Genomic DNA, 25,222 nt, shown 5'->3' with positions numbered 1-25,222 from the left:
AAAGCTGATCCCCCTTATCACGGGGTCTCACCTGGGCCCGGAGTTGGGCGCATTCCGCCTTCCTATTTGCAACAACGTTGTCTCGTTCGGTCGGCCTCTTTCTCATCGGGAACTTGCTGTGAACAACTTAGAGTCTTCGTCTCTTTTTTGTTGTTATCTCACCGCTCTCGAGGTTCCTTGATTTGGTCTCATTACCATTCCTCAAATACCTGTCTCCCTACCCTATTACCTAGTGTGTATTTCAGCAACCGTTTGTTCTCGACCAGTGCATTGTTCTGCGTACTTTGACTACCGAACTCATAATTCCATCCCTCGCATCAACCCACTCCCACCTAGTCTCCGGCATACGTACTGCTCTAGATCGACACTATGGCTTCCGGCTTAGAGGATGTCAAGGAAGCGCTGAAGGTTATCACGCTGGGCCAGAGCAAGCTCCTATCCGCGGTTGAGACGGTTTCGCAGCGGGTTGCCGAGTTGGAAAAGACTCAGGAAGAAAACCGCAAACGACCCGGTAATGCCAATACCGATGATGTCAAGCGAACTCTGACGCCTCTGGCCGGCGGTTACACTCCGTCCCCCGCGTCCGTTCTGCCGGCTGAAGCGGGCACCCAGTCCCCTCCCGTGCCATCAATGGCATCCCCGGAGCTCAAGTCCAGCTTCTCATCCCGCGTGGTCCTCACGACATACCCCAAGCAGATTGGCATCAATCCGCTTCCGCTGGAGTGGGGCGCGGCTGATCCGCTGCAGCGTGGCCCGGTGGCCGTCTCCCGGGCGCCGTCCACAATCGGGAAGCGGAATGCTATCGGTGCTCACGGCGGCTCGTATTCCATTTACTACGCCCTAGCTCTGGCCAGCAGGGAGCTGAAGGCCGACCACAAGCCGGACTTCACCAATACCGAGCCCGCTGTCAACATTGGCCCGTTCCCTCAATGGGGTGACAAGAAGAAGATTGTGGCCATGGATCCGTGGGGTCACATGGTGCCTTGGCTTTTCAAGGACACGATCGAGAAGGAAAACGGCATGTATTTACCAGGTGGGGGTTTGTGGGATGTTTAGATTTTGTTACTAACACCCAACAACAGCTGATCTTCGGCCGACCATTGCTATCACCAGGGCTCACATGAAGCTACCCGAGCTTGAGGAGAGTGTGAAGAGTGGCCGGTTAGTGCCCGACGGCAAAGTTTGTCTCAACAACCTTGGCGAGCTGGCTGTGACCAAGTTTGCGGTCGAGCCGGTCTGGTATCTCCCAGGCGTTGCGGAGCGCTTCGGCATCGATGAGGGTACCCTCCGGAGATCGCTCTTTGAGCACACAGGCGGCATGTATCCAGAGGTAACAATTCCGGAGCGGGACAGAAGTACTTCAAGAAGAGTAATGAAAACTGACATGATACGTGCAGTTGATAACACGGTCTGATATCAAAGTGTTTCTGCCGCCAATCGGCGGTCTCACTGTGTATTGTTTCGGAGATCCGGCAGCCATGTCCGATCCCTCCAAGAAACTGGCGTTGCGCATTCATGACGAGGTGGGTTTTTGATGCGGTCCGTTCCGGTAGCCACTGTATAATTCTCCGCTCACAACTAGGCAGTGCAACGGGAGCGACGTCTTCTGCTCAGATATCTGCACGTGCAGGCCGTATCTCATCTTCGGTATCGAGGAGGCCGTCAAAGAGGCCCAGAACGGCGGCAGTGGTGTCGTCATTTACTTCCGAAAGGAAGGGAGGGCTCTGGGTGAAGTCACCAAGGTAAGTTCCAGGTTTTCTTTTCATGCTCAGGTCCTCGTTGCCTCTCATCAGCTGACGTGAATCTAGTACCGTATGTCGAATCCCTCGGTCCTACCCGATTGTACTTTACAAACTAGTGCGCTATTGGCCGTCTAACATCAGAGATCTGCAGTCGTGTACAACGCCCGCAAGCGCGGGGAAGATCGAGCCTCGGATTACTTCAAGCGGACGGAGAATATTGCGGGGGTCAAAGATATGCGGTTCCAGGCCCTGATGCCCGACATCCTGCACTGGCTGGGCATCACCAAGATTGATCGGATGTTGAGCATGAGCAAGTGAGTGCGGCCTGCAATGTTGAGCGAAGTTGCGCTTTCGTCGTTCAGAACTGACACGTCTCCCTTCCTCTAGCATGAAGCACGATGCAATCGTTGGGCAAGGGTGAGTCACGGTTTCCCCCGCGTGTTGATCGTTCTCCGAGACCTGTTGATAGATGCTGACGGGCGTACCCCCAAAAATACAGTATCCCGATCCACGAGCGAGTCGAGCTCCCCGAGTCATGGATCCCCGCCGATTCCAGAGTTGAGATTGATGCCAAGATCAACGCCGGTAGGTAGTTGCGGATGCTGTCGGCCTCTACTTTTCGGACCCAACTCTGACTCGAACTTTTCCCCTCCCCCACAGGATATTTTACCACCGGCCACCGAATGACAGAGGACGAGCTCAAGAGCGTGCAGGGCCGGATATGGGAAGAGTAAGCACCGAAACGGACAAAAAGCCTTTGCTGGCGAATCGGGGTTGTACAGGGCTGACCAGAGACAACAGTATCGACCACTAGACGGCCATTCCTCGACGCCGGTCCTCCTGCAGCTCCGGACTTTGTTCGCTGCAGCTCGTTTGGGGGGCAGAGACGAAGGGGGGGTACCTCTTTTTATCAATCCACTCGTGCCGGTGCGGGCCGCGGGGTTGACTCGAAAGGCGAGCGGGAGAGCGGGAGAACCAATGCCGTTTCAATCCTGTGCCACGAGGCCCCCTTCCTATGCAGGCAGAAAGTTCGGGCACATCGGTCGCTCCTGCTTTTGTTGTTTCCTTGCCTTCGACGATGTCTTCCCAAAACGGGTTTGGATTTTCCTGTTCCTACCGATAAGAGACATTTTTCCCTCCGTAACGGCAAGCGCCAACGAACATACCTAACCCCCACGGGGAATAAGAGACGGGAGCTGAGAAAAACCGGGGGATGGACCATAGAGAGTCGAGAAAATACGCCTTGCCGGACCACGCGCCCATCCCAGCTCTTCTTCTGACCACAGCATCAGCTACCTATGTGTGGGTGTTGCATCGCGAGCATTTTTCTGCTTGATCATCATATGAGTTGTCGTGAGTTTGCATTGCCTGTCATGGCGAGATTTGAAATCCAGGAGCCCAAGCGGCAGCCTTTCGCTCACCATCCCGTTCTTCGCATTCCATTACACCCCCATTCCTCATGCCGGCAATGAGTGGTTTTTTGACTCGGCCAATTCCAGTACAGGATCTCATTTCGGGGCGAATTAGGACAGGGGAAAACTCCAAAGAACGACACCAAAATAACGCAGTACAAAGTAGAACAACGAGAAAGAGATCAAGTCAAGGGGCAGATCTCCGGTCCGGATAGCGTTCCCGTGCTAGTCTCCTCTGCTCGCGTGCATACCATCCGCTCCCCCTCTTACCCCCAACACCCACTTACACAATAGCTTAGTAGACTCAGCCCAACTCACTCAATCTTCTCTTCCGATGCAGCCGAGGAGGTTCCCATTCATCTCAGACATCAGACAACTGCGGGTTATGCTTACTGCACCGTGCGCCTTTTCCTGTGTCGTTTCGTTCCTGGGTAGGTAGGTTGTGAGGTGACTGGTGCCTGACGACGATTGTGTGCCGTGCCGAAGGGAGTTGGACCCGATGGGAGCCGTTGGTGTGAGTGTGTGTGCGCGTGCGTGTGTCGCTGTATGTTCATGTATGTATGTGGGTGTGCAGGCGTGGCGACGCAGATGTAGGTACCTGTTGTGGGTATGCATGTGTTGTCTGGGGGTAGCTGCGAGGTTTTTTTTTGTCTCGTTGCTTCTCCCCTGTTTTTTTTTCCCCCTCAGGTGCTTCCCCGCCTATGAAGCTTGAAGCTCAGGGGAATTGAGTTTCAATACAAGGGATGGATGAGATGGGCGTGGCGAAAGGGAAGACCAATGGACACTGGAGGGGGGAACACCACCACTACACTACAGAGTACACATCCTCGCATCACATACCAATCTTGATGAACGAGGAATGCCCAGGCGTTAGGGTGTGCCTTAGACGGCAAGTTTGCAAGTCAATACGCAGTGTCTGGGAGCTAGCCAATGTTGTTTGAGGCGACCTTTGCGGGAAAAGTAACGTCAAGTGTGTAAGCAAAGAGGGGCTTTGGCTTCGAGGCTTCGAGGGGAGAAAAGAATTGTGATGGCGAGCTTCCCTTGAATTCCTTGCCTTCTGGAACTCCCGTCTCATTGTCGTTGAGTGATGACGTGATCCCGCGCCCGCAAAACTCTGCTTCCCCTTATTTTTTTGGTTCAAGATTCCTGGCTTCCCCGAACCATGCGAGGGCAAGGGTTATTTCCTTGATTGTATTTTTATGATTTATGATACTTACTTTTTTCTCTTGGTTTCGCTACTAATGCTGAAGTAGAGTGTCTTTGCCCCTCTCATACCCTGTCAAGCTGTCTCTGTTCTGAACACTTTCCGTTACGGTCTCAACGCATACATTGCCCCTGTCTCTTTGGTTCCAGGCGTTCTGCGCCGTTGCAGAGCTTGTGCAGCGCTTGCAGTGGCGGTGGTGGATGGTGTGGATTAGTTACAGTTCTGCTCGCTACGCGGTTGCAAACAAGAGCGGGTTCTTCCCCGAGCTTTTGCCAGCGATCGGAAACTTGCGTGTGACATCGGACGGAACGGCGCTTGGTTCATCGGAGCTTTGCACCTCCTCATCGGTTATTCCCATCAATGATCAGACCGGAACGAAAAAACGTTAACGTTTAACATCCCAAGCGGTTTCGTCTGGGGTCAGCGACTAGGGTATTCCGCTGAGACGTTTTGTTTGCCCCGACCGCTGTTCATTCGTTCATGTGCTCATCATTCGTATCCCAAAATTTTTCACATTCTTTCCCTTCGTTGGTTCGCAGCTCTAAGCTAAACTGCTTGGTCCCTTGTTTTGGGGTAAGCCGCTGCATTGGGCTAGTCTACGTTCGTTCGTCGTGACACGGTTCCGGACCCGGGAAACCTGTCTCGTTTAGGACTCTTCTCACTGGTCTTGGAGAAAGCGGTGCGTGTTTTTGTCTGGGGAAGACAGTTCGTCATTCGTGGTCCCAAAGTTCAAGGTTTGGGGGTCCCATGGGGAAAATCCCGCAGGCCCGCCGCTGCTCAAGTTGCGGTGCTCGCTTTGTTTGGCCGGTTTTGCTTTGTCCGTCAAGAACCGATGACCCATCCTCCGTACAGACCGCGAGATTCAAGACAGCGGTGTTGAGTTGTTCTTGTCCGGGGAACGATTTCCCCACGCGGAGCGTGGGAGCAGGGAGCGGATGTGGGCGGTGGGTGCGTTCGGCTCCGGTCGAATCCGGCAGTAAGTTGTCCGCGGGGTTGTTTCCCCTACCTGTTTCTGGTTGTTTTGTCGTGAGACGAGTGCTCGCAACAACCTGTTTTGGCCAACTCGCGCCAATGCGGGGTGAGGGAAAATAGAGCAAAAGAAAGAGGGAAACGATGGACGTCTTTGAGAAATCTAGGCCAGGGAAAGCCGAGATATGTGGTTGCAGTTGGGAGCACCGGTGAAGCGATCATCGCAGGTCGAGGTGGTGGGAAGACAATCAAAACGATATTGGACTCAGATCTGGACGTTGTCACGGGGTCAGGGGCGGACCGCGATGGATACAGCGAAAGAACGGTTTTGCCAATCGGTCTCCTCAATTGCGTCCCAAAGAGCTTAGCTGCGTCGTTGTTTAGGAGTTGCAGACACACGAGGTACATCGGTTCGTAGCTAGGCAGTACTACAATGTATGTACCCTACCGATGTACATACATACGCTACACTACACTGCTCCGTACACTACTGTGTACACCCAAAAATGGCCGACGAACAGTGATGGTGGACTGACAATCACCGTCTTTGGGTGCAATGGTGCCTGGGATTTGCACCCGTTGCGCCCTTGACAGGTACCTGGCACTCCCTGACAACCTGAAGTGGTATGTACCCCCCGGGCCCCACAGCTGCCCGCCTTGGCCGGAGTCTGGAAGACCTGAGAGCCAGCGATCCAGGAGTCCAGGTCGCCAATCGCCGCCAGACACTCATGCGAGGCCTGCAGCATGCAGCTTCGGAGCTCTTGAGGTGTCCCGACTTGAGTGGCCAACGGTGCCTTTCCCGTTCCACCCCTGTCTTGTCTGGAAGCCCGACGAGGGGGCCAGCCAACCCCTTGGTGTTTCCTCCCCGCCCTGCGGGACAGTTGGACACCACCGGTCGGTCTGCAGGTGTTCACTTGACGGGCTTGTGCGCGTGCGTGTGCGTGTCCTGTACATGTGCGCGGGTACGGATGCGGGTGTGTGTGGGAGTGAGTCTCTGCCTGCCTGGCTGGATGCCCAAGCGGGATCCCGAAGTTAGGACGACCTACGGCGGCGAGGGCGGCGGCGGCGCGCGGGCGGGCTCGCGGGTTCGGCGGGCAGCTGGGGAAGAAGTGTGGTGAGATCTCGTTTGTGTGGCCACGGCCCGCAGGAAGGCGGGAGAAACCAGCACATACAGAGTACACACTACACACCCACAACACCACCACTACACACCACCGTAACCACCAGTAACCACGGACCACACACCCCCATCCCATCAAGCGGCCAATATGAATGCTGCGTCTGGCTTGGTCTGACTGGCGTGTGTCTCCAGCGCCCCGTCGCCCGAGCAGGGTTTGTGGCTGCGGATGTGCCAGGTCGCAAAGGCCTAGCCCGGGCAGCCAGGGGAGCCAGCCCAGAGCAGGGCCAGGCAGCGCCGTCCCACCCGCGCGTTTTGGTGCTTTGCTTCGGTGCTTGGTGCTTTCGTGCTTTGCCTTGGCCCTGGATGGGCAGGAGACGATGGGAATGGCTAAGCCTCCCCTCCCTTGCCCATCCTTGTTGCCATACGGCTCGTACCATGGACTGACAAGTGGCAAGGCAATGGCGCGAATGTTGCCGTCACTGAAACCGTCATTGTCATCCTCCGGCATTGAGCGGGAATCGCATTGCAGCCCAAGTGGACTACTTCCTGCTTCTTAAGCTTCCCCCCGGCCAGCCTTCCCACATCAGACGCCTTTTTCTTGTTCCCTTACTTTCCCACCGTCAGCAATCCGTATTAGTTCTCGACTAAACTAGGCCGACCTTTTTTTTCGGCCACAAGAGTTGATCTCTGCAATTGTCAACGCGCCCAGCAACCAACCCACCTACCCACACTTGGAAGTTACACAACCCACCTTGTAACAAAACTACAATCCACCCCGCGAAATTGCCCGATCAACTTACAACACCCACCACAACAATCAACCCACACATCACCACAATGGGTTCCGTCACTTCAGAGTCCGGCCGCATGCAGAGGAGGGATTCAGCAGAGCGATGCCCGAGCAGGAGACCGAGGCTGTTGAGGGCAACGGCCACCGAACCATCCATCACCACATCCACTGCCACCCCGAATGCCCATGCGACGCAATCCGGCCGGCGGGCCACGGAACTTCTCAGCAGAGTGGCCTACGTTTCTGGCTCGTCATCGGATTCTGTCCCCCGATCCGCCTCGATTATCTCGACTCGGACCCCCCTATATGACAGCGTGGACCGGCACGACGAGCTGTCGTCTTCTCCCGACAGCACAGCGGACAGCTTTGACGATCTGCATCCCCATCCATGTATGTCTCAGTCCTTGTTGTCTTTTGTTGATCACGGGGACGATTTGCTAACGGCGGAACACAGTTTCTGGTCGCTACTTCAGCTTCCCGAGCTTTGACTTGTACGAGGCAAATCAGCAAGACGACGACAAGGCGGAGGCCAAGTCGCCATGAAAGCCCTAGGCTCGACTTGAGGTCGTGTCACCAATTTTGAACGGCGTCGACGTGTAACGCCAATTGTTTTTTTGGAACGACTCGATCGTGGATTGCAGACGAACGGAAATCCCACGCACACCCTAGCTTCCATGTTGGCCCTGGGAGGCAGGAGCGCACACCGCGAAACGAACGCGTGATGCGCACCGTGCCCCAGGCACCGAAACCTTCAGCATCGCGGAAACGCGGCTCACAGTCCACAACCGCGATGCAAAGGAAAATTTTTGGTTTGGAACTTAGGGTGGGGTGGCAAAACTGCCTTTACGGAGGCAACGCTTGGTTGGGCCACTGGTGGATTAGCAATCGGAATGAGCGAGGTGTCTCAAACATCCCATTCAGTCCTCCGCGCTCCGAGGATGTAACTACCGAAAGGCAGGATCCCCCAAGCGATGGAAGCAGGCTGGAATGGAGGCAAAAAAAAGCTCAAGCCGTGACACGTCTCGGACGTTCCAGAAGGCTTTTGCAAACTTTTGTCATTGTGGCACACGTGGACTGAGACGAGAGGAGAGATACGGAAAAGGTCGTGGGGATTGGTCGAGGATGACGAGGTTGACCAATGGAATTGGTGTCGCAGGAAGCGCGGCACCTTAGCACTCACTTGATACCGTTTCTTGTGTTTGTGGGTTGGCTGGTTCGTTCTGCTAGAAAACGCGGTCGATTTACGATCATCGGGTCGGAGGCAAATAAACTAAGTAGCCCAAGTTTCGCAGCCGAATAAGAACCGCATTTGAGTTGTAATCAGATTACTGAGCTGGCCATTGAATTGAATTCATCTGTGTGATCTGCAAATGTAGAATGAGTCATTTCTTCAGATGCCGTACTGCGTATGGTTGTGAAGGCGCTCTGGGCGGTCGAAGCTGGGAACACGAAGAATCCGTCAGCATGAATGAGCAGGTGTTGATCAACACTCTCACGACTCGCGGGTGATGTCGCTGATGGACGGAACCTGGTCTCGCTGGTCTGAAGCAACGCACGGGCCCTCCGAGCCCTAAGCTCCGAGCAGCCAATCGAAAGCGGCGGAAAAGTGCCCCATAATTCTAGTTTTTCCGCTGGTGGGCTGCGCCCACACAACGAAATCACAATTTCGACTTCAGCGAAGAAACCCCCAAATTTCGTGACCTCGATTCCACGGTCTCCATCACTAACCAAGCAGCACATTTGTCCCGCCGTTGACATCGCTGCTCGTCAAGATGGCTGTTGGCAAGTACGTTCAGCCCCAATTATTCGACTTTTGCACCGATTGCACGACTTCGACCGGTCGCTGGATAATTGAAGGACATCCGATTGCTGATACCCGGCCGCAGGAACAAGAGACTGTCCAAGGGCAAGAAGGGCCTCAAGAAGAAGGCCCAGGACCCCTTTGCCCGCAAGGACTGGTACGGCATCAAGGTAAGCACAACTCTCTCGAGCACAACAATCGTTCTTGGGAATTTCGGCTGACGGTTTCGTGTTAATTAGGCCCCAGCGCCGTTCAACATCAGAGAGTAAGAAACACTAATCCCCCGCCTACCATCTACCCGCAAACGAGACGCACGCGACACGACAGAAAGATGGACGGCCACAACTTGTTTGGGAAACGGAATCTAACGTGATGATCAGTGTCGGCAAGACCCTGGTTAACCGGACGACCGGTCTGAAGAACGCCAACGACGCCCTCAAGGGCCGCATCGTCGAGGTTTCGCTCGCCGATCTCCAGAAGGACGAGGACCACTCTTTCCGCAAGGTCAAGCTCCGCGTCGATGAGGTCCAGGGCAAGAACTGCCTGACCAACTTCCACGGTCTCGACTTCACGTCGGACAAGCTCCGCTCGCTCGTCCGCAAGTGGCAATCGCTCATCGAGGCGAACGTCACCGTCATGACAACCGACCACTACCTCCTCCGCCTCTTCGCCATCGCCTTCACCAAGCGCCGCCCCAACCAGATCAAGAAGACCACCTACGCGGCTACTTCACAAATCCGTGCCATCCGCAAGAAGATGACCGAGATCATCCAACGCGAGGCGTCGAGCTGCACCCTGACCCAACTCACCTCCAAGCTCATCCCTGAGGTTATCGGCCGCGAGATCGAGAAGGCCACCCAGGGCATCTACCCTCTCCAGAACGTACGTGGACCCGACACACCAACAACACTAGGAGGTGTTAGGTATGCATAGTCGGGATGATTCGCTAACATGGGTAAATCAAACAGGTCCACATCCGCAAGGTCAAGCTTCTCAAGCAGCCCAAGTTCGACCTTGGTGCCCTGATGACCCTCCACGGCGAGTCGAGCACGGACGAGCAGGGCCAGAAGGTTGAGCGGGAGTTCCGTGAGCAGGTCCTTGAGTCGGTATAAGGGGTGTTGTCTTTGGGAACGCACTGGGGCAGGGTTTTCATCAACAATACCTCGCGGGGGGGCTTTGGGCATGCTTTCGTTGCATTTGGCGTGGTAACATGGTACAATAGTCAAGGTATCGTCCACGACGGGCGGGAGCACACGGAATTCAAAAAGGATGACCAAAAACACAAGCGAAGACCGTGATACGACCTACTTCAGCATGCCGCAATGGGGCGCCAGTTCTGCTTGGACGGGATAGGTTTCTGTGGTATCGGATGGGAAGGCGTCCGGCGGTTGTGCATGGAGGTCAGGGGCGGGGCAGCTGGGTGAGGATGGCGTGGATTGTTGAATGCATCCGGCTGGAGTTTCAACGAATGTCACATCGGCCAACCCTTTGTGCTGTCCAACCGTTGTGGGTGTAGTTGCTGTCCTCCCGCCATATCCAGGTAGCGAGTCTGATGTGTTGCTACCGGTATGGATCCGTCCGCCCTCTTCGACGTAGTAATTTGTTGGAATCAACCCCCACCGTTTCTCAAGTACCGCCGTCACTGCGTAACCGTACCAGCTTCGTCATTGTTACCTGGCTTGCTTAACTATCACCCATCCAGCGTCACGCTAGGGCAGCTCGTGTACTATCAAGCGGAGATCGGGGGTGCTTCGCTGCCTTCAGACGGCCCCCCACCAGAACCTGTCGTTCCATCCGGGACCATTCCAACTCACTAGTATTCGTTAGTCTCTCAGGCCACCGCTTCTTGCTTTCTCCGGAACCATGTACATCGACGCAATGTCTGGCGAGGCTAGTTCAACGGGACCCCGCGGCATCCGTTCCACCCCTCGCATATCCTTCTCCAATGCTAAACTAGAATAGGCGTCATGCTTCATCTATCAAAAGTAGTCTAGAGGGGTATGAGTACAAGTCACAGCTAAACCACGCCATCAACACATCGAATCTCTGCTATTCCGCGCTGTTCACTCCTTTGGTTCTAAAAAGTTCACCACCGCTGTTCATGATCACACATTAGCAACACACCGCTTAGAAACGCTGAGTGTAACAGCTCGTAGACAAGTCATAAAGAACAAAGTAAAAAGTACTCACCCTCCCGAAAAGCCTCTGGCTTCTCCGAAATCACCCAATGCCCCGAATCCACATCCACCATCTCAAACCTCGGAAAAAACTCTCCAATAGCCGGTATCACCTCATCCGGCACATACAAACTCTTCGTCCCACGCACAAACAACGCCGGCTTCACAAACCTCCTCTCGCTCGGATTCCGGAACGGGAAATCCCCCAAGTACCCCAGCGCACCCCCCAGCACGCCCAGCGGCAGCCGGTACTTGAGCGTCTGGTCGTTCTTGGGGTCCGGCCTGTACAGGCTGCCGAGGAGAAACTGGCGGATGGTGAAGGAAGATTCGTAGGGCGCCAGGATCTTGTCGGCTTCGGCCTGGCGGGTGACGTTGGCTGCGTCGATGGCTTTCATGCCTTGGATGTAGCGGGGGAAATCGGAGGTTAGGGGCGCGTCGATGGGCGCGTTGTCGACGGCGACGAGGTTGGTGATGAGGGAGGGGTCTTGGAGGGCGAGGGCGAGGGCTGTTTTGGCGCCCCTGTTGTTGACCGGAGGGGGATGGTGAGTATGGGAGGAGGGGTGAGGAGGTAAAATAGTGAGAATGGGCAAAAGGGCCTAACTTACATCGAGTGACCGATGAGAGTGGGCTCTTTTAGGCCGTGCTGCCGGATGAACTCGGCCACATCGGCGGCCATGGCAAGGTAGTCGTGCCGCTGATCATGGGGCGAGTCGCCATGGTTCCGTAGGTCCTACCAAACTGTTTGTTAAAGATATTGCTCAAGGGGTGATTCGAGTGGTAAATACTCACCAAAGCATAGATATGTCTCCCCAAGTCTCGTGCTAGGACTCTGTCGGTGTACAATCCCAATTAGACACCCGTTTACTTAAGCTCACACTCATTCTCAACGGTTACAAATTGAACCAGATCAAAGCAACAATTCAAGAAAAAATAAAGCCAGAAGTAAGAGCTTTAAAAAAAGAAATACATTACTCACTTACTCATAGTCCGATTATTCTTCTTGGACCCAAACAACCCATGCATAAAAATAATCGGCGACGTCTTCGCATCTGCAACCGGTTTGGCCGGCTCATGCAAGTCATACGCAAGGGTTACCGTTGGGATGTCCGAAAACGACGAGGCTGACGAGAAAAACGCCCTTCCGGATATTGTCAGGGCCGGAGCCGAGACGGAGACGGAAGCCGAGACCGGGGCCCGGAGCCGGGCCACAGCGTGGCGCACGAGGCGAGGGGTTGGTGCTATGATCATCATGGTTTGTTCGGGGAGTCACAGTGCGGGTTTAGGTATGGTAATATGTATGTTGGTGGAGGTATATGTATGCCGCCTTGCGTTGAGTGGGAGAGAGTGGATAATATATAAATGAACGAACGAAAGCCCCCAACTCCGAGGTTTCCTTGAGAACTTCCAAGAGAATGTAAAGCGAAATACGATGAATGAGCCGCTTGCCGAGAAACGGCACACATTCAAAGGGCGCGCCAAAAATACCTTGCAGGTATCAAGAAAATCCGGAAATACCGGGAGATAAACGGATGCCGGGGGAAAATTCAGGTGTCAACGCACGGGCCAGGCTCGGCACTCAGGGAGGTTGTTTACATTGTAACCGTATTGGGATTCAAAAATTCAGGGGGAACGCAGTTGCCATGCTGATAACGTCCGAAATACCTGATACCTTCACGCAAATCAGTGCGTCGGACTAAGTGGTTGTGTTAGTTAATATGGGCCTCGTCAAATCCGACTCGACGCCTCCCTAACGCCGAGAGGTAGGCAGCGGTAGAGAGGCGTCGGTGGAGGCAAAAGAGGTCGACCAGCTCGGGGCCCTCACCGAGCTGTTATCAGATTGTTTTGGAAAGGGCAATTCTTGGAGTTTCGATTATAGTATATAAGAAGCCGAACGATAAATTACTAGATTCCAGAACTTGAGTTTCCCTTGGTGCAGGTGGTATCAGACACTCCACTCTCACGCGACTCCTTTTGGGCTGAACCCCACAAAATTTATCGAAAATTGCCCTGGACAATGCCCCGCATTTCGACGTCCAGTGAACCGCAACGCAGCGACAGCACACAGTGACCAGAGCCCAGCCCGCACTAAACGCAAGCAACCCCATCCCTGGCACACCACCCAAGACTCCAAAGAAACTTGCCGGCCTGAGGTTCTCCCGACCCCACGCGGAGAACCCCCGATCCGATCGATTGACGGGAATGCACAAATCCAGCACGACCAAGTCGTCCACCGCCGCCACCGCCCTTTCGTCCAAACGGTCCTCCTACCCGCTGTCATCATGGGAGACACCGCCGTCGTGGCTCTCAACTCCCTCCTCCGCGGTGCGTCCATCGACGACCACGCCGAGGCACTCGACCTCGCAAGTGCCGCCCTGCGCGCTGCAAAAGGCCATCCTGCCCAGCTTTCACACGCCCAACACGTGCGGGTGGTGGCGCTCCTGAATCTCGACCGCTTCGACGACGCCCTGCGGGCCATTGCTGAGGGTGGTGATGCCCTGGCCCGAAACTGTGCCTTCGAGAAGGCCTATGCGTTTTACAAGACTGGGGACCTCGAGGCGGCCCAGACCGTGTTGCGAGAGGCTGGAGCTGGAGCAAGTGCTGCCTCGGAACGAGCCCAGAGGGGCTTGAAGCACATCGCGGCCCAGGTTGCCTACCGTACGGAACAGTTCGACCAGGCTGCGGCTACCTACCGGGAGCTTGGGGTGGATGATAACGGCGCGAATTATGGCGAGGAGAACGATTTGCGGATCAACCTGTCCGCAGCTGACGCGCAGCTAGAGTGGCAGGGTAAAGGCTGGGCCGTGCCAGAGCAGGAGAAGCAGCCGGCTCGGGAGGACCTCGAGGCCTTCGAGACGGCATACAACGCCGCGTGCGGCTGCATCTCCCGCGGAGATTTCGGCAAGGCCGTCGTGTTTCTTAAACGCTCGCGGGACCTATGCGAGGCGACCGACGAGCTGGATGAGGCGGAGAAGAAGGCCGAGCTTGTGCCCATCATTGTACAGCAGGCCTACGTGTATGCAAAGCTGGGCAAGTTGGAAGAAGCTGCCGCCCTTCAAAAGTCACTTTCGCTTGAGGATACGGCGGACTCTTCCGCCCAGTCTGTGGCCCGCACCAACATTCTCGTCCTGCAGGCCGAAAGCAACCCCTACCTGGCCCAACGCCTGATCGAGTCCATCACGGAAGGCAAGGGGAACGACCGGTTATTCGAGTACCAGAGTTCGGTTCTGAGACGTAACCGTTATGTCCTGAGCCTCCAGACCCAGAAATTTGCCGGTGTTCAAAAGTCTACGTCCAAGATCCTCTCCCAGGAGACCGTTCCGGCGATTGCTAGCTCCAAGTGCGACCTTGGTATTCTCGGCGCTGCTGCGGCATCCCAGCTTCGTGCCGGCCAGGAAGCACTTCGCCAAGTCCTTCCTCTGCTCGAGAGCCACCCGGACGATGTTGGGCTCCTGCTCACCGTGATCCAACTATACATCCAACTCCATAACCCCAACCCTGCCATTGCTCTCCTGGAAGCCTTCTTCAAGCGCCTTGAAACCGCCACAACCCCCGACCACGCCGACGTGCGCTTCGCCCCCGGTCTCGTCGCGCTCGCCGTCGCCCTCTATCGCACTCAAGGCCGGCACTCAGCCATCCGCACCGAACTCGCCAAGGCCGCAGCCCACTGGCAACAAAAGACAGGCGCGGACGCTTCCGGCCCAGGTGTCTCCCTCCTCCGCGAAGCCGGCATCGAGCTTCTCCGCTCATCCCACCCGTCCGATCTCGCCGCAGCCGGTCAAGCCTTCTCCCACCTCGTCGACGCCCAACCCAACGACCGCATCGCCAAAGCCGGCCTCGTCGCCAGCTTCGCCACCTCCGATTTCTCCAAAGCCCAGCCCTACCTCGACGCCCTCCCCACCGTCGAAGACCTGACCCGCGGCGTGGACGTCGCAGCCCTGCTCGAAGCCGGCGTTGCCACCGCGCCGGTGCCCACGGCTACACAACCAGCCCGCGGCAAGAAACGCGCCCACGAAGATGATGGCGAACAGCAGCAGCAGCAACAACAACAACAGACGCAGCCGGCGAAGAAACGCAGAACAAGGAAACTCCCCAAGTCATATGACCCCAACAAGAAGCCCGATCCAGAACGTTGGCTGCCGCTGCGTGATCGCAGCAGCTACCGGCCTAAGGGCAAGAAGGGGAAGAAACGGGCCGCCGAAACTACCCAGGGTGGTGTCGTGCGCGATGACGAGATCCTTGAGCTAACAGGCGGTGCGGGCTCTGTCAAGGTAGAGAAGGCAGGTGCTTCGGGAGGAGGGGGTGGTGGAGGTGGCGGTGGAAAGAAGAAGAAGAAGGGAAAGAAATAAATGTGGATAGATGCCCCAACCTTGTGTTCTGTGGTTCGTTGGTTGAGTATATAAAATGCATGGCTATCACCAGCCAAACTGTGAATTTCAGAGCATTTTCAGACCTAATTTACCCCAACCCTTTCCCTGGCCACAACATGACATGACATGATATAAAGAGGTAACAAGCTTAGCGTCGTACACATGTCACCTTAGATCTCCATCGGGAAATTGAGAAGAAGACTGCTCAATAATACTCTACCAACACAATACACCCCCCAAGCGTAATCCTTCCTACCTCATCTACCAGGGCACAAAAAGCCACACACGTGAGTGATATAACTAACATATTCTCAAAGTCCACCCTTTCTTTACATGCGCCTCACTCTGTCCGCCCTCCCGTCTCCGTCCAGCCTCCTCTTTAAACCGGAGCTATAAATAAACAACTAAAAACAGACCATATGTAGTCAACGACAAGAAAGAGCCAACCCCGTTAGCTAAATGACACGGACAAGAACCCAAACAAAAGGAAAAGAAACCAGAGCTCGGGCGTGAGGTGGCTGATTGATGCGAGGTAACACACTACAAAAGAAGCAACCCAGATATCCCTAGGTAGGAGAGTGAGGGAGAGAACCGGGGAACAACACCGAGACGAGAAACACAAACAAATACAACCACGAAAAAAAAACAAAAAAACCAGATTTCCCAGTTAGTCAGTCAATCGCCCGCTCGTCACACATACATAAACTACTACAGTGCTGGGTGACATCGCTAACCGAGACAACCACTTTCCCCCACTTTCCTCCCCCTTTTATCCTTTCTCAACTCAAAACGTTTTTGTGTGGTTCATTCCATCTGACCATCTAACCATCTCGTCCCTCTCGGTTCCGATCTCCCATCCTTTCTTCCCACATCGCTTATAGTTGGCCCACCGCCAACAACAACTGACCCACTCTCATCGCTGACACCCTTCATCCCATCCGCCCAAATCGCTGTTTATCTTATCCTTTCCCGACCCAGCCCAGCCAACCCGTATAAAAAGCAAGAATCAAGGAATCTGACGGGCAAACAGGAAAAGAAAAAAGGAAGCAGAAAAAAGAAAGGAGTGAGTGTGTGAGTGTGTGTGTCACATATTAAAAAGAGTGATAATAAGTCGTGCAGTATAGTGTTGTGGCGTTGTAATGCGGATGCGCACTACATACAGTTAGAGAGAGAGGAGGGGAAATATACCATATCTTTGTCTCTCTTCCCACATTCCCATAGTCCATTCCATTACCTCTTGCTAACCCAGAACAACAAGAAAAAGAGAGTGGAATGACAAAGGGAGAGAGAGTGTGTCTTACTCGTGCATGGTGTCCATAAAGACGCAAGACATGATAGATAGAAGGGGCATGGAAGAGTGAGGCCGAAAATGAAAAGAAAAAAAGAAGTCTATAACGGGGGAGGGGGGTGGTAGCTCCCATTCAGTCGGTCCGCCTCGTCCATATTTTCGGTCATTAATTTCCTCCATCTTTTCCCCGAACTGTTTGTTCCTCGGGTCTACCCTGACATTGGTGGCGAGCCGTTTTCCGCGTTACAGTCGATTAGTATGGTGGTATATGGAAAAGGAGAGTTGGTGTCGATCGTGAAATGAGAAAAAAAAAACAGCCAATGCGTGGCTGGTGCGTGGGCTGGTCCACTGTCATCGTTGTTGATGTCCCGCATTCAAACAAGTCATTCCTGCGCGCGACGAGACCACTAAGCACCGACGGCCTGTAGCGGTGGACTCGGGAGTCGGTCGCTGCTCTCAGTCGCCTCGACATGTGTGGACTCCCCGTCGTTCGCCGTTTCCGCGACAGGTGACGAAGGCGGCTCGGGGGTGAAGAACATGGTCCCGCGGCCCTCACGGCTGGGCGGGGGGCTAAGCTCCAAGTATTCGACCCCATCCGAGTCGCCGTTGGTGTTGTTTCCCTCTAGCTGTGCCCGTTCCAATTCCGGCTGAGGCCCCGGGCCTTCCTCACCCTCAATAGGCGGCAAAGGGGTGCGGCGGCCATCGGAGAAGCTGATCGCAGCATCGCTGTCCTCGTCAGATGGCAGGGCAAGGTTGCCTCCAAAGTGTCGGTTCGCTGCCTGAGCGGAGGAGTACTTCCTGTGCAAGTCCCTGAAGCTCCTTGCCGTGGCAGTGCTAGCACTGGCGGCCGAGCTGCGGCGTTCGCGGCCTTGAGTAGCCGATTGGGCAGACAGAATGGAGTGGAAATCATTGTTTTCGGCAGACCCAGCACCGGTGCGGATGCTAGTTGAGTCTTCCCGCTGCAGCCGCTGACGCAGACGTTCATCCGATGCAAGACTCTGCATCTGCAGCTCATTCCCAAAAGTGATCACCGAGGCTTTCTTGCCGTGCACTACAAACGAGCCGGTGCCCCGCGGGAGGACATCGGGAGCCTCACGATTGCCATCATCCGACAGGGTAGCGTTCGACGTCGAGTCTTTAGCTCTGCGGTGCCGATGGCTACCGATGTGACCCGCGCCCTCCCTAAGAGTGCGCTGCAGGCTGCGGCGAATCTTACTCCGTTCGCTCCGGTCTCCTGGGGTACCGCTGGAAGATCGGTCGCGGTGGTCGGGGCTCTCCTCTGCGTCCACGAAGCCGTGGGCGCTCCTAGGATCCGACGAACGAGATATCTCGGGTTCGAGCAACCCAGCCTGTTCCAGCAACTCCCGCTCATCAGCATCATCCATTTCGTCAGATTGCCCGTATCCACGCTTCCCGGGAGAAGCGGGTGATGCATTCTCGCCCTTTTGCGGCGTTGCCGGCGCAGCTGCGGGCGTGGGTGTTGACACCTCGGCGAGATCCGTCGCCGAAGCCGATGGCTTCTTCGCTTCAGCTTGGCCGGCTCCCTCGCCGGGCACACCCCATAGCTCTTCCCTGCTCGCAGCCGCGGTGGTGGGTGGTGTTTGGAACACCTCTGTTACTGGTGAAGCATTGTCATCTGATCTGGCAGTCATGGTGGACGGCCGCCTCAGCGGGAGCTGCGCTGGAGGTGAGCCTGTATGGGAATCAGCCGTGTGGCTGACCTTAGACGGTTCCCTGGTGAGCGTTTTGGCCACCGACTCCCCGTCCGCGTCTGAAGGAAGGCCGAGGAGCTGGCGCTCTTCCTCCATATCCAGCTGCAGAACATCGCGGTGGCACTTGAGCTTCCAGATCTCCATTCGTGTCCACTTGAGCTGGGCCGCCATCCGCGCCGCAGCCAGCAGCATGTGCTCTCGTGTTTTGGGCGATATTGGCGCGAGTATTTGCAGGTGCCTCGAGTTGCGAAGTTGCGATTCCAATGTCAATTCGACCTCCTTCAGCTTCTCGTCGGCGTCGATGATCTTTTGGCGCATAAAATCCCGCCGTGCTGACAAGATGTCTTGCGCCATCTGGTGATCGATGCGGCTCCGCGTCACTGTCACCTCACCCGTCGGGGTTTGAATTACCTGAACATCACTGCCGGATCCCCGGATCGCGCGCCGATTTTGCCCGTCATAATTGCCCCCGATTACGCCCCGCATCCGGACCCCTGATGTCCTGAAGGCGGCAGCGTAGTTGAGCTTAGCGATCCAATCATTCATGTCCTCGTCGTCTTCGGCGAGAAGCACCTCCTCTAACCCGCCATGCCTGACGTAAACAAAAGCATTTTTGTGCTTGTTATAGGACGAATCCAACAACGCAACTGCGCCTTCTGTTGACATCAAGGCATCAGGCTTGAAGTGTTCCAGGGGCGGTTTGAAAATACACGGATCACCATCATGACCCTTCTTAAGGTGGTCTTTTTGCTGGTGCATTAACTGCTTGATCCATGTCGTGTTGCGGAAGAAATAGAGCTGAGCACCCGTTAGGATAGCCCCCCATTCCTGCCATGGTGATCTCGTCTTCTTCTTCTTCGCATCCTTCCGCCACAACAGGCCGACCTTGGTGATTTTGATGTCCACAATGCCGGGGTGCGCTTCTTCCGGATTCGTAACTGTCTTTTCCGTCATGAAGGCATCTGGACGAGATCTGGCTGACACTATTTGCAAAACACCCGTCTTGAAAAACGTTCTTTGCAACTCCTTCATGTTCAGGCATTTCGCGGTCCCGAGGTAGCCGTATGGATCCTCCGTCTGCATCACCTCTTTGAGGTTGGGCCGTAGCAGGTCTAACCGACTGTCGATGATCAACGTATAGGGATCAACGGGCTCCTTGGAAACTCGCTTCGCAGGGTCTGGGGCGGCGCCGGGGAATATCGATTTTTTGCGAGCCTTTTGGGACAGGATGCGGTCGCCGTTGATGTCCAAATCGTCTTCCACGTGGATGAAGGGGGTGTATGTGATATTGTCGTAGAACACTTCGAGAATCTCGTCAAAGATCCCCTCGCCGTTTGTGTTCTTGAGATAATCGGCCTTCTGCATCTTGTGTTTGTTATTTTTGTTGAACACATCGGTGTGCAGAATAAGGAGGGAAAATGCGATGAAGTACGCCTGGTCTGGGGAGGAGTAGATGCCCGGGTTGCATTCGTGATATCGGTTGGCAAACGCTTGCAAGAAACGGTCAATTTGTTGTGTTTCCTTGGGCAGCTCGGCCTCCATCAAAAGTTTCCGCAACGCCATATCCATGGGGTCTCCAAAGAAGCGGAACCCACGCATGTAACTCCGCAACACTGACAAGGAAAACGGGTCCGTCTTCTTAGAGAGTGCTGCAGCTACTACACTCCGACTGACAACTTCCAGAAGACGTTCGAGGTACTTTGCCGGCGTATCGTCATCCTGGCGTTCCGGTAGGGTGACAGACCCACGGGGTAGCTGGAAGGAATTGTTTTTCGAGGCGCTGGAGCCAGGAGTCATGGGCGTCAACGTTCCCTGTCGTGATGGCGCCATGTCCTGGTTCTGCCTCAACCGGCCAAGACCAAGGAGGTCTCCAAAGCTCTTGCGGCCGGTCGAGATGGATGTCCTCGAGGTTGGAGGGGCCAAGTGGTCGTCTACAGAGTCCCGCGGAGAGTTCCTGCCGAGAGAGCTCATAGTCGAGGACCTACCCCGCCTATGAATGTAGCTCCGAGTTGGAGAGGATTGCCCTGATTGCCTCGAACTTGGACGGAAAAGCGCGGTTGCCGGGGACGCAGAGGGTCGCGATAAGGCTGCAACGGCTTGATTTGGTGGTGGCGGCGTAGCCATACCGTTTCTCGATGGGGCCCTTGATGGTGTTGGGGTGAATTGGCTACCGCGGGAGGCATTGGAGTTGGAGCGGCCGGGTGACCCAGCAATTGAGGTGATTGCCGAGGAGCTTGATAGATTCGAGTCTTCCGTGGACGGACCTTTGGACTTCGGCTTAAGGTGAGCAATAGGAAACAGGGGTTCCGGTTGCTTGGGTTTCCTCCGCGGAAGCCTAAAAAACGTTGTTGTTGTCTGGACTGTGTGGGTAGTTGTCGTCGTGCTCCCATAAACCCTATCCCCAGAGCTAGCATCCGACCTGGAAGATTCGGACAATCTATTGTGGGGGAGCGCTAACGATGAGGAATTTTCATCCCCGTAAGCCGGCGGGCCATGGGTATTCGACGACATGGGCCGCTTCGTTTCTTCAAACGATACGCTGTGCTCGGGGACTCTGGGGAATCGGTCGTAACTCTGAGTGCTCGCTTCGTTCGCCTCGTCTGTCCTGGGGAGCTCGCCTGAGCGGCGCAGTCGACCAAAGTTAATACGAGAAGTCTTTTTTCGAGGGACATTGGGCTGGAAAGTTGGGGCGGTCGTGATAATTTCCGGGGCTGGAATTAGAATATGGTGTCAATGTTATTGTCTCAGACGTGGGCCTTCAATGCAGCCCAGAGACTACCATACGGCCAATGCGATAGAATGGGAGGGGCACGTACGGCGTGGTACCGGCGGAGGTTTCTCTGCCGCGGCGTGAAGTTTGGCCTTTGCTGCCAGCTGAGAGTCAGACGCATTACGAAACCTCAGCATAGAGAAGCGGCGGTGCTTGTGTGAGTAGTCGGAGCCGGTCAGAGAGGCTGGGCCGGGGGCACCGGAGGGCTCAACGATCGAGGGAACATCGTGGGTCGATGCCACCGAGATGCTATCCCGGGGCAGGCCGGCCGACGACGACGGGGGTGCGCTCGGAGAGGTCGCGTCCTCGGCGACTGACGAGAGGGCGGATGGCTCGGCGGCGGACCCGGTCGAGAAGGGTGGCGGCTTGGGGGCAGGTGTAGCGAGAGAATCAAGCAACGAGTGGCGTCGCATGTCGCTCTCGCTGCCCATGTTGCCGCGACGTCGCAGGAACGGCATGGTTATAGCTGGGCGCGATCGTCATAATCCATCGGGACGAGGGAAACAGTGGGATGGTTTCGGCTTTTGAGACCAAATGTGCGACGCAGGAGCGTCAGCCGGAGATAAAGCGTAATACGGGTTTCCCAGTCCGTTTAGTTGGGGGGGTGTTGCGGCCGTCGCGGGAAATCCGTAGATTGCTGATGCCTCTTCGACGGAAACACGCTCGCAAATTGACGGCGCGAGACGATGGCGACGAGTACAAAAGCTTGGGAGTTAGTCGGATAGAATGGGCCGGTCGTTGGGGTTGTCGCCGTGCGGAGTGCCGGGTGCCGGTTACGGGTTGTAAAATCCCAGATTCCGGATTCCGGAGCCCAGATTGTCGATTGACGGGTTTGGGGACGAACCTTCGCAACCTCCAAAGGGGCGTGTGCAACTGCCCGAACGACCGCCGCCAGACCCAGGAGGTGGGCTGCAGCAGTGGACCCACCAGCTCAGGCTGGCTTGGCTGGGCCAGCTCCTTCCAAGCTGAGCGCGCTGGGCTGGCCCCACCTTTCCCGGCTAAACCTCTTTGGGTTCTATCAGGTCATCTTGCCCCACCTGGCTGCAGCCCGCATTTGCTCCTTTCTCTCCGACCAGCTCCAACAGGCATGATTGCTTCAACGGAGTAGGAGTGCTTGCAAAGAAGAAAAGGGGCTGGAAAAGGAAAACAGTGAAGAAAAAGGAAGAATAAAAAACTTATAAGTCTTCGAGTTAGGAATTGAAGTTTCTACCTTGTATTAACTTCTCTTTGCACAACCGTTTCATGGAAGATAACTAGCCTGTTGGGCAGAATATTCATCCCACCTCACGATGCCGAAATGGGCCTGCCTCTGAGACCCATGCTCGTGCCATGCCATGACCGGCATGATGCAAGGTACCCAACGGTCCCAAGGCTAAGCAAGATGGGTGCCCACCAGACGAGAAGTCGATCAGTTTTTGGCCGACCCCGAGATGGAGCCTAGAACGCGTTGTCATTCATCGTTTTTTCAGTCCACTATTCGCGACCGTGGTCGGAAATAGTGTACGTCAAGCTACTACTATGTAATATACTCCAGTCAGTGTCGATCGGCTTGATGCGCACCGTTCAAAATGCAAGCCTCCCCCCTGACCTCTTACCATCCCTTCGCCAGAGCCAACGCCTTGCGCCTCAAGATCCAAAGGTACCGTATGTATGCCCCGTTCTAACAATTCCAACCTGACCCTGCTTGCAGAAAAAAAAAAGAAACCCCGAAATCATTCGCATTAACGTCGACGCCGTTTTAAATCCCCCCATTGGTCGGAGCTCTCTTGCAAAAGAGACTCTATGCCGTTGTTTCCAAGCAGGTAGTCGCCAAGATATTTCAGCGCGTTCAACATCTCCTCGCCCGTAGGAACGATGTTGTCGTTGGGCACTAAAAACCCGTAGCTCCCGGTGTCTCGCAGCTTGATCTGGTAACTGTATTTGGCATGGAGCTCGTCTGTAGGAATTAAGTCAGTGTCAACCTCGCCACCAAAAATTGCAAGCAACTACTGTATGACTTACGGTAAAACCAGTCAATCGCGGCCCCGCCTCCAAGCTCGATACGCGGAAGCGAGTCGGTGGCGCTGTATGTCCGCGCAACAGCTCCCTCGCAGGCGGACGCGACCGTGTACGGTTCTCCACTCGAGATCCGGATAGCCTTTGCCAGGCCCACGCCCAGTTCCTCTAGGTTCTCGCGGTTGGGCGGGTCGATGGAGCATGTGTACGCGTATGGGAAGAGCACTTGCTGAGAGTACGAGTGCAAGTCGAGATACGACACGAACTTGGTCCCGTGTTCTGTCTCGTTGCGAGCCCACTTCGCCAACTCGGAGGCTTCGACGGCTTGGAATGGTTGATCACCACCGTAACTCTCCGAACAAGGGTCGGTTTGATGTCTGGCGGCATCCCAAGCATGGCTGAATGCATGATCGAGGTCGAGACCGCGGCAGAAACGCATCTTGGTCTGCTGTCTCGACTTGCGCCAAAGCCGGTCTGTTTGCCAGGTGTATTCATAGCCATCCGGGTTGAGGACGGGGACAAAAACGATATCGAAATGGCGGAGCAACTTGGTGATCATAGGCTCGTTATCGTATGAGGTGATCACAGACCACAGCAAATAGGTGACCGAGCTCGTCGAGATCCATTCCCTTCCATGGAGACCGCCGGTGATAAGGATGGTTTTCCTCGGCTCCTCCGTGTTGCCGTCGTCATCACGAGCCCCGACGCGTAAGGCATAAATATCCCGTCCTTCGTACGACTGGCCAATACTGACCATCCTCGCAATGGATGGAAACATGGCCTCAAGCAGGCGCATCCAACTAGTGATGACAGCCAATGTCTGGTAGTCTCGGAAAAAAATATTCCCCACTCCTTCCAGGGAAGCCTTGAACTTGGAAGCACTCGCGCCTTTCGGGTCAAACGGGGATTTGTCGGCCGATGTCGAGGGATAGGTCGCCCACACGGCCGCGGCAACATCGGGAATCAAGACCGACGGCTCCAACGAGTTGGGGAGCAGGGTAAGAAGTCCCGATAGGTCATCCTTCGCCAACCTCACATCCACGAAAGCCGGCGTAAAGGCCCAGATGTCGAGAAACATTTGCTCCGCCGCCTGGGCGAGCGCGCCCTCCTCCTCCGAGTTGGTCACATTGAACCGGACCACGACGTCATTTCGATACCTCGATTGCAGCTGCGCGCCATACTCCTGTCGGCTGGTCCGGGTTGGCTTCCCAAAAATCACCTCCACGGTGCTATCGCGTAGCCATTTCAGAAACGGGAAGACGTGACTTCCACCAGTTTCACTGCGCCCTTCGGGGTTGTATCGGGTCGGTTGGATTCGAGCACAGTGGGCCGTGGGGACCACGAGGGGCAGGACGAGCGCGAAGGCGACGAGTAGCACGGAGAATGTCCGTGATATAAGTCGCATCATGATGGTCGCGGTCAATCGGCGTCGAATTCCATTTGGATGCAGGTAGTGGATGGTAAAAAGAGCCCAAGCCCGAATGGATTGTGAACGTGAGTTATCAGAGAGATGGCGAAACAGTTCTGGACTGCGGGACCGAAATCCGGGAGCCTGAGAGCGAGCTTGGCACAGCTGGTTGCCTCGCAATCGCTGTGGGGCACAAGCGGGAGCGGCAACCAGCTGTTGGCAGCTGTCATGATGGACCCACATTGGGACGGCCGGGGCCGCTTTCTAATCGAACCCTTTCCTGTACAAGCCAACCACAGCACAGAGCGTCCTGACTTTCTTCAGCGAACAACGATGCGGGATTCGCTGCGCGATTGGCTACGTTGACCACCCTGGGCATGCGGGCGGCAAAGAGACGGCGCTTCCGAGCCCGTCCTTTGCTCAGAGTATGAAGGTCAGGCGAAGGGGGCCAGTGTAACCCCGCAGCT

The 25,222-nt window shown here is 55.4% G+C and overlaps 7 protein-coding genes across 7 annotated transcripts; 4 read left to right on the top strand and 3 right to left on the bottom strand.

Moving 5' to 3' along the window:
- Positions 1 to 369: 369 nt before the first annotated feature.
- On the top strand, positions 370 to 2,556 carry C8A04DRAFT_28551 (GTP cyclohydrolase N terminal-domain-containing protein; the record flags this gene model as incomplete). Its single annotated transcript, XM_062780680.1, has 10 exons — positions 370 to 1,018; positions 1,083 to 1,330; positions 1,398 to 1,523; positions 1,587 to 1,742; positions 1,809 to 1,842; positions 1,894 to 2,056; positions 2,130 to 2,159; positions 2,242 to 2,327; positions 2,403 to 2,472; positions 2,544 to 2,556. 10 exons carry the CDS (start codon positions 370 to 372, stop codon positions 2,554 to 2,556), a joined length of 1,575 nt encoding a protein of 524 aa, XP_062637138.1.
- A 4,728-nt stretch (positions 2,557 to 7,284) lies between these two features.
- Positions 7,285 to 7,780, top strand: C8A04DRAFT_37188 (uncharacterized protein; the record flags this gene model as incomplete). The annotated part of the gene is made up of 2 exons (XM_062783799.1): positions 7,285 to 7,627; positions 7,692 to 7,780. 2 exons carry the CDS (start codon positions 7,285 to 7,287, stop codon positions 7,778 to 7,780), a joined length of 432 nt encoding a protein of 143 aa, XP_062637137.1.
- A 1,229-nt stretch (positions 7,781 to 9,009) lies between these two features.
- C8A04DRAFT_37187 (40S ribosomal protein S1) lies at positions 9,010 to 10,150 on the top strand (the record flags this gene model as incomplete). Its single annotated transcript, XM_062783798.1, has 5 exons — positions 9,010 to 9,023; positions 9,124 to 9,208; positions 9,278 to 9,303; positions 9,419 to 9,920; positions 10,007 to 10,150. The coding sequence occupies 5 exons, from the start codon at positions 9,010 to 9,012 to the stop codon at positions 10,148 to 10,150; spliced, it is 771 nt and encodes a 256-aa protein (XP_062637136.1).
- A 951-nt stretch (positions 10,151 to 11,101) lies between these two features.
- On the bottom strand, positions 11,102 to 12,466 carry C8A04DRAFT_28548 (Alpha/Beta hydrolase protein; the record flags this gene model as incomplete). Its single annotated transcript, XM_062780679.1, has 5 exons — positions 11,102 to 11,133; positions 11,229 to 11,734; positions 11,821 to 11,945; positions 12,005 to 12,044; positions 12,192 to 12,466. 5 exons carry the CDS (start codon positions 12,464 to 12,466, stop codon positions 11,102 to 11,104), a joined length of 978 nt encoding a protein of 325 aa, XP_062637135.1.
- Positions 12,467 to 13,494: 1,028 nt separating this feature from the next.
- C8A04DRAFT_12043 (uncharacterized protein) lies at positions 13,495 to 15,561 on the top strand (the record flags this gene model as incomplete). The annotated part of the gene is made up of 1 exon (XM_062777198.1): positions 13,495 to 15,561. One exon carries the CDS (start codon positions 13,495 to 13,497, stop codon positions 15,559 to 15,561), a length of 2,067 nt encoding a protein of 688 aa, XP_062637134.1.
- A 1,716-nt stretch (positions 15,562 to 17,277) lies between these two features.
- On the bottom strand, positions 17,278 to 21,783 carry C8A04DRAFT_37184 (uncharacterized protein; the record flags this gene model as incomplete). Its single annotated transcript, XM_062783797.1, has 2 exons — positions 17,278 to 21,293; positions 21,399 to 21,783. The coding sequence occupies 2 exons, from the start codon at positions 21,781 to 21,783 to the stop codon at positions 17,278 to 17,280; spliced, it is 4,401 nt and encodes a 1,466-aa protein (XP_062637133.1).
- A 1,290-nt stretch (positions 21,784 to 23,073) lies between these two features.
- On the bottom strand, positions 23,074 to 24,755 carry C8A04DRAFT_28545 (uncharacterized protein; the record flags this gene model as incomplete). Its single annotated transcript, XM_062780678.1, has 2 exons — positions 23,074 to 23,288; positions 23,354 to 24,755. 2 exons carry the CDS (start codon positions 24,753 to 24,755, stop codon positions 23,074 to 23,076), a joined length of 1,617 nt encoding a protein of 538 aa, XP_062637132.1.
- Between the last annotated feature and the right edge of the window lie 467 nt (positions 24,756 to 25,222).

This window comes from Dichotomopilus funicola (assembly GCF_033296635.1).
Source record: "Dichotomopilus funicola strain CBS 141.50 unplaced genomic scaffold C8A04scaffold_30, whole genome shotgun sequence".
NCBI lineage: Eukaryota > Fungi > Ascomycota > Sordariomycetes > Sordariales > Chaetomiaceae > Dichotomopilus > Dichotomopilus funicola.
Note: the sequence above shows the minus strand (reverse complement) of the source record. Positions and strands in the feature narration are given on the sequence as shown.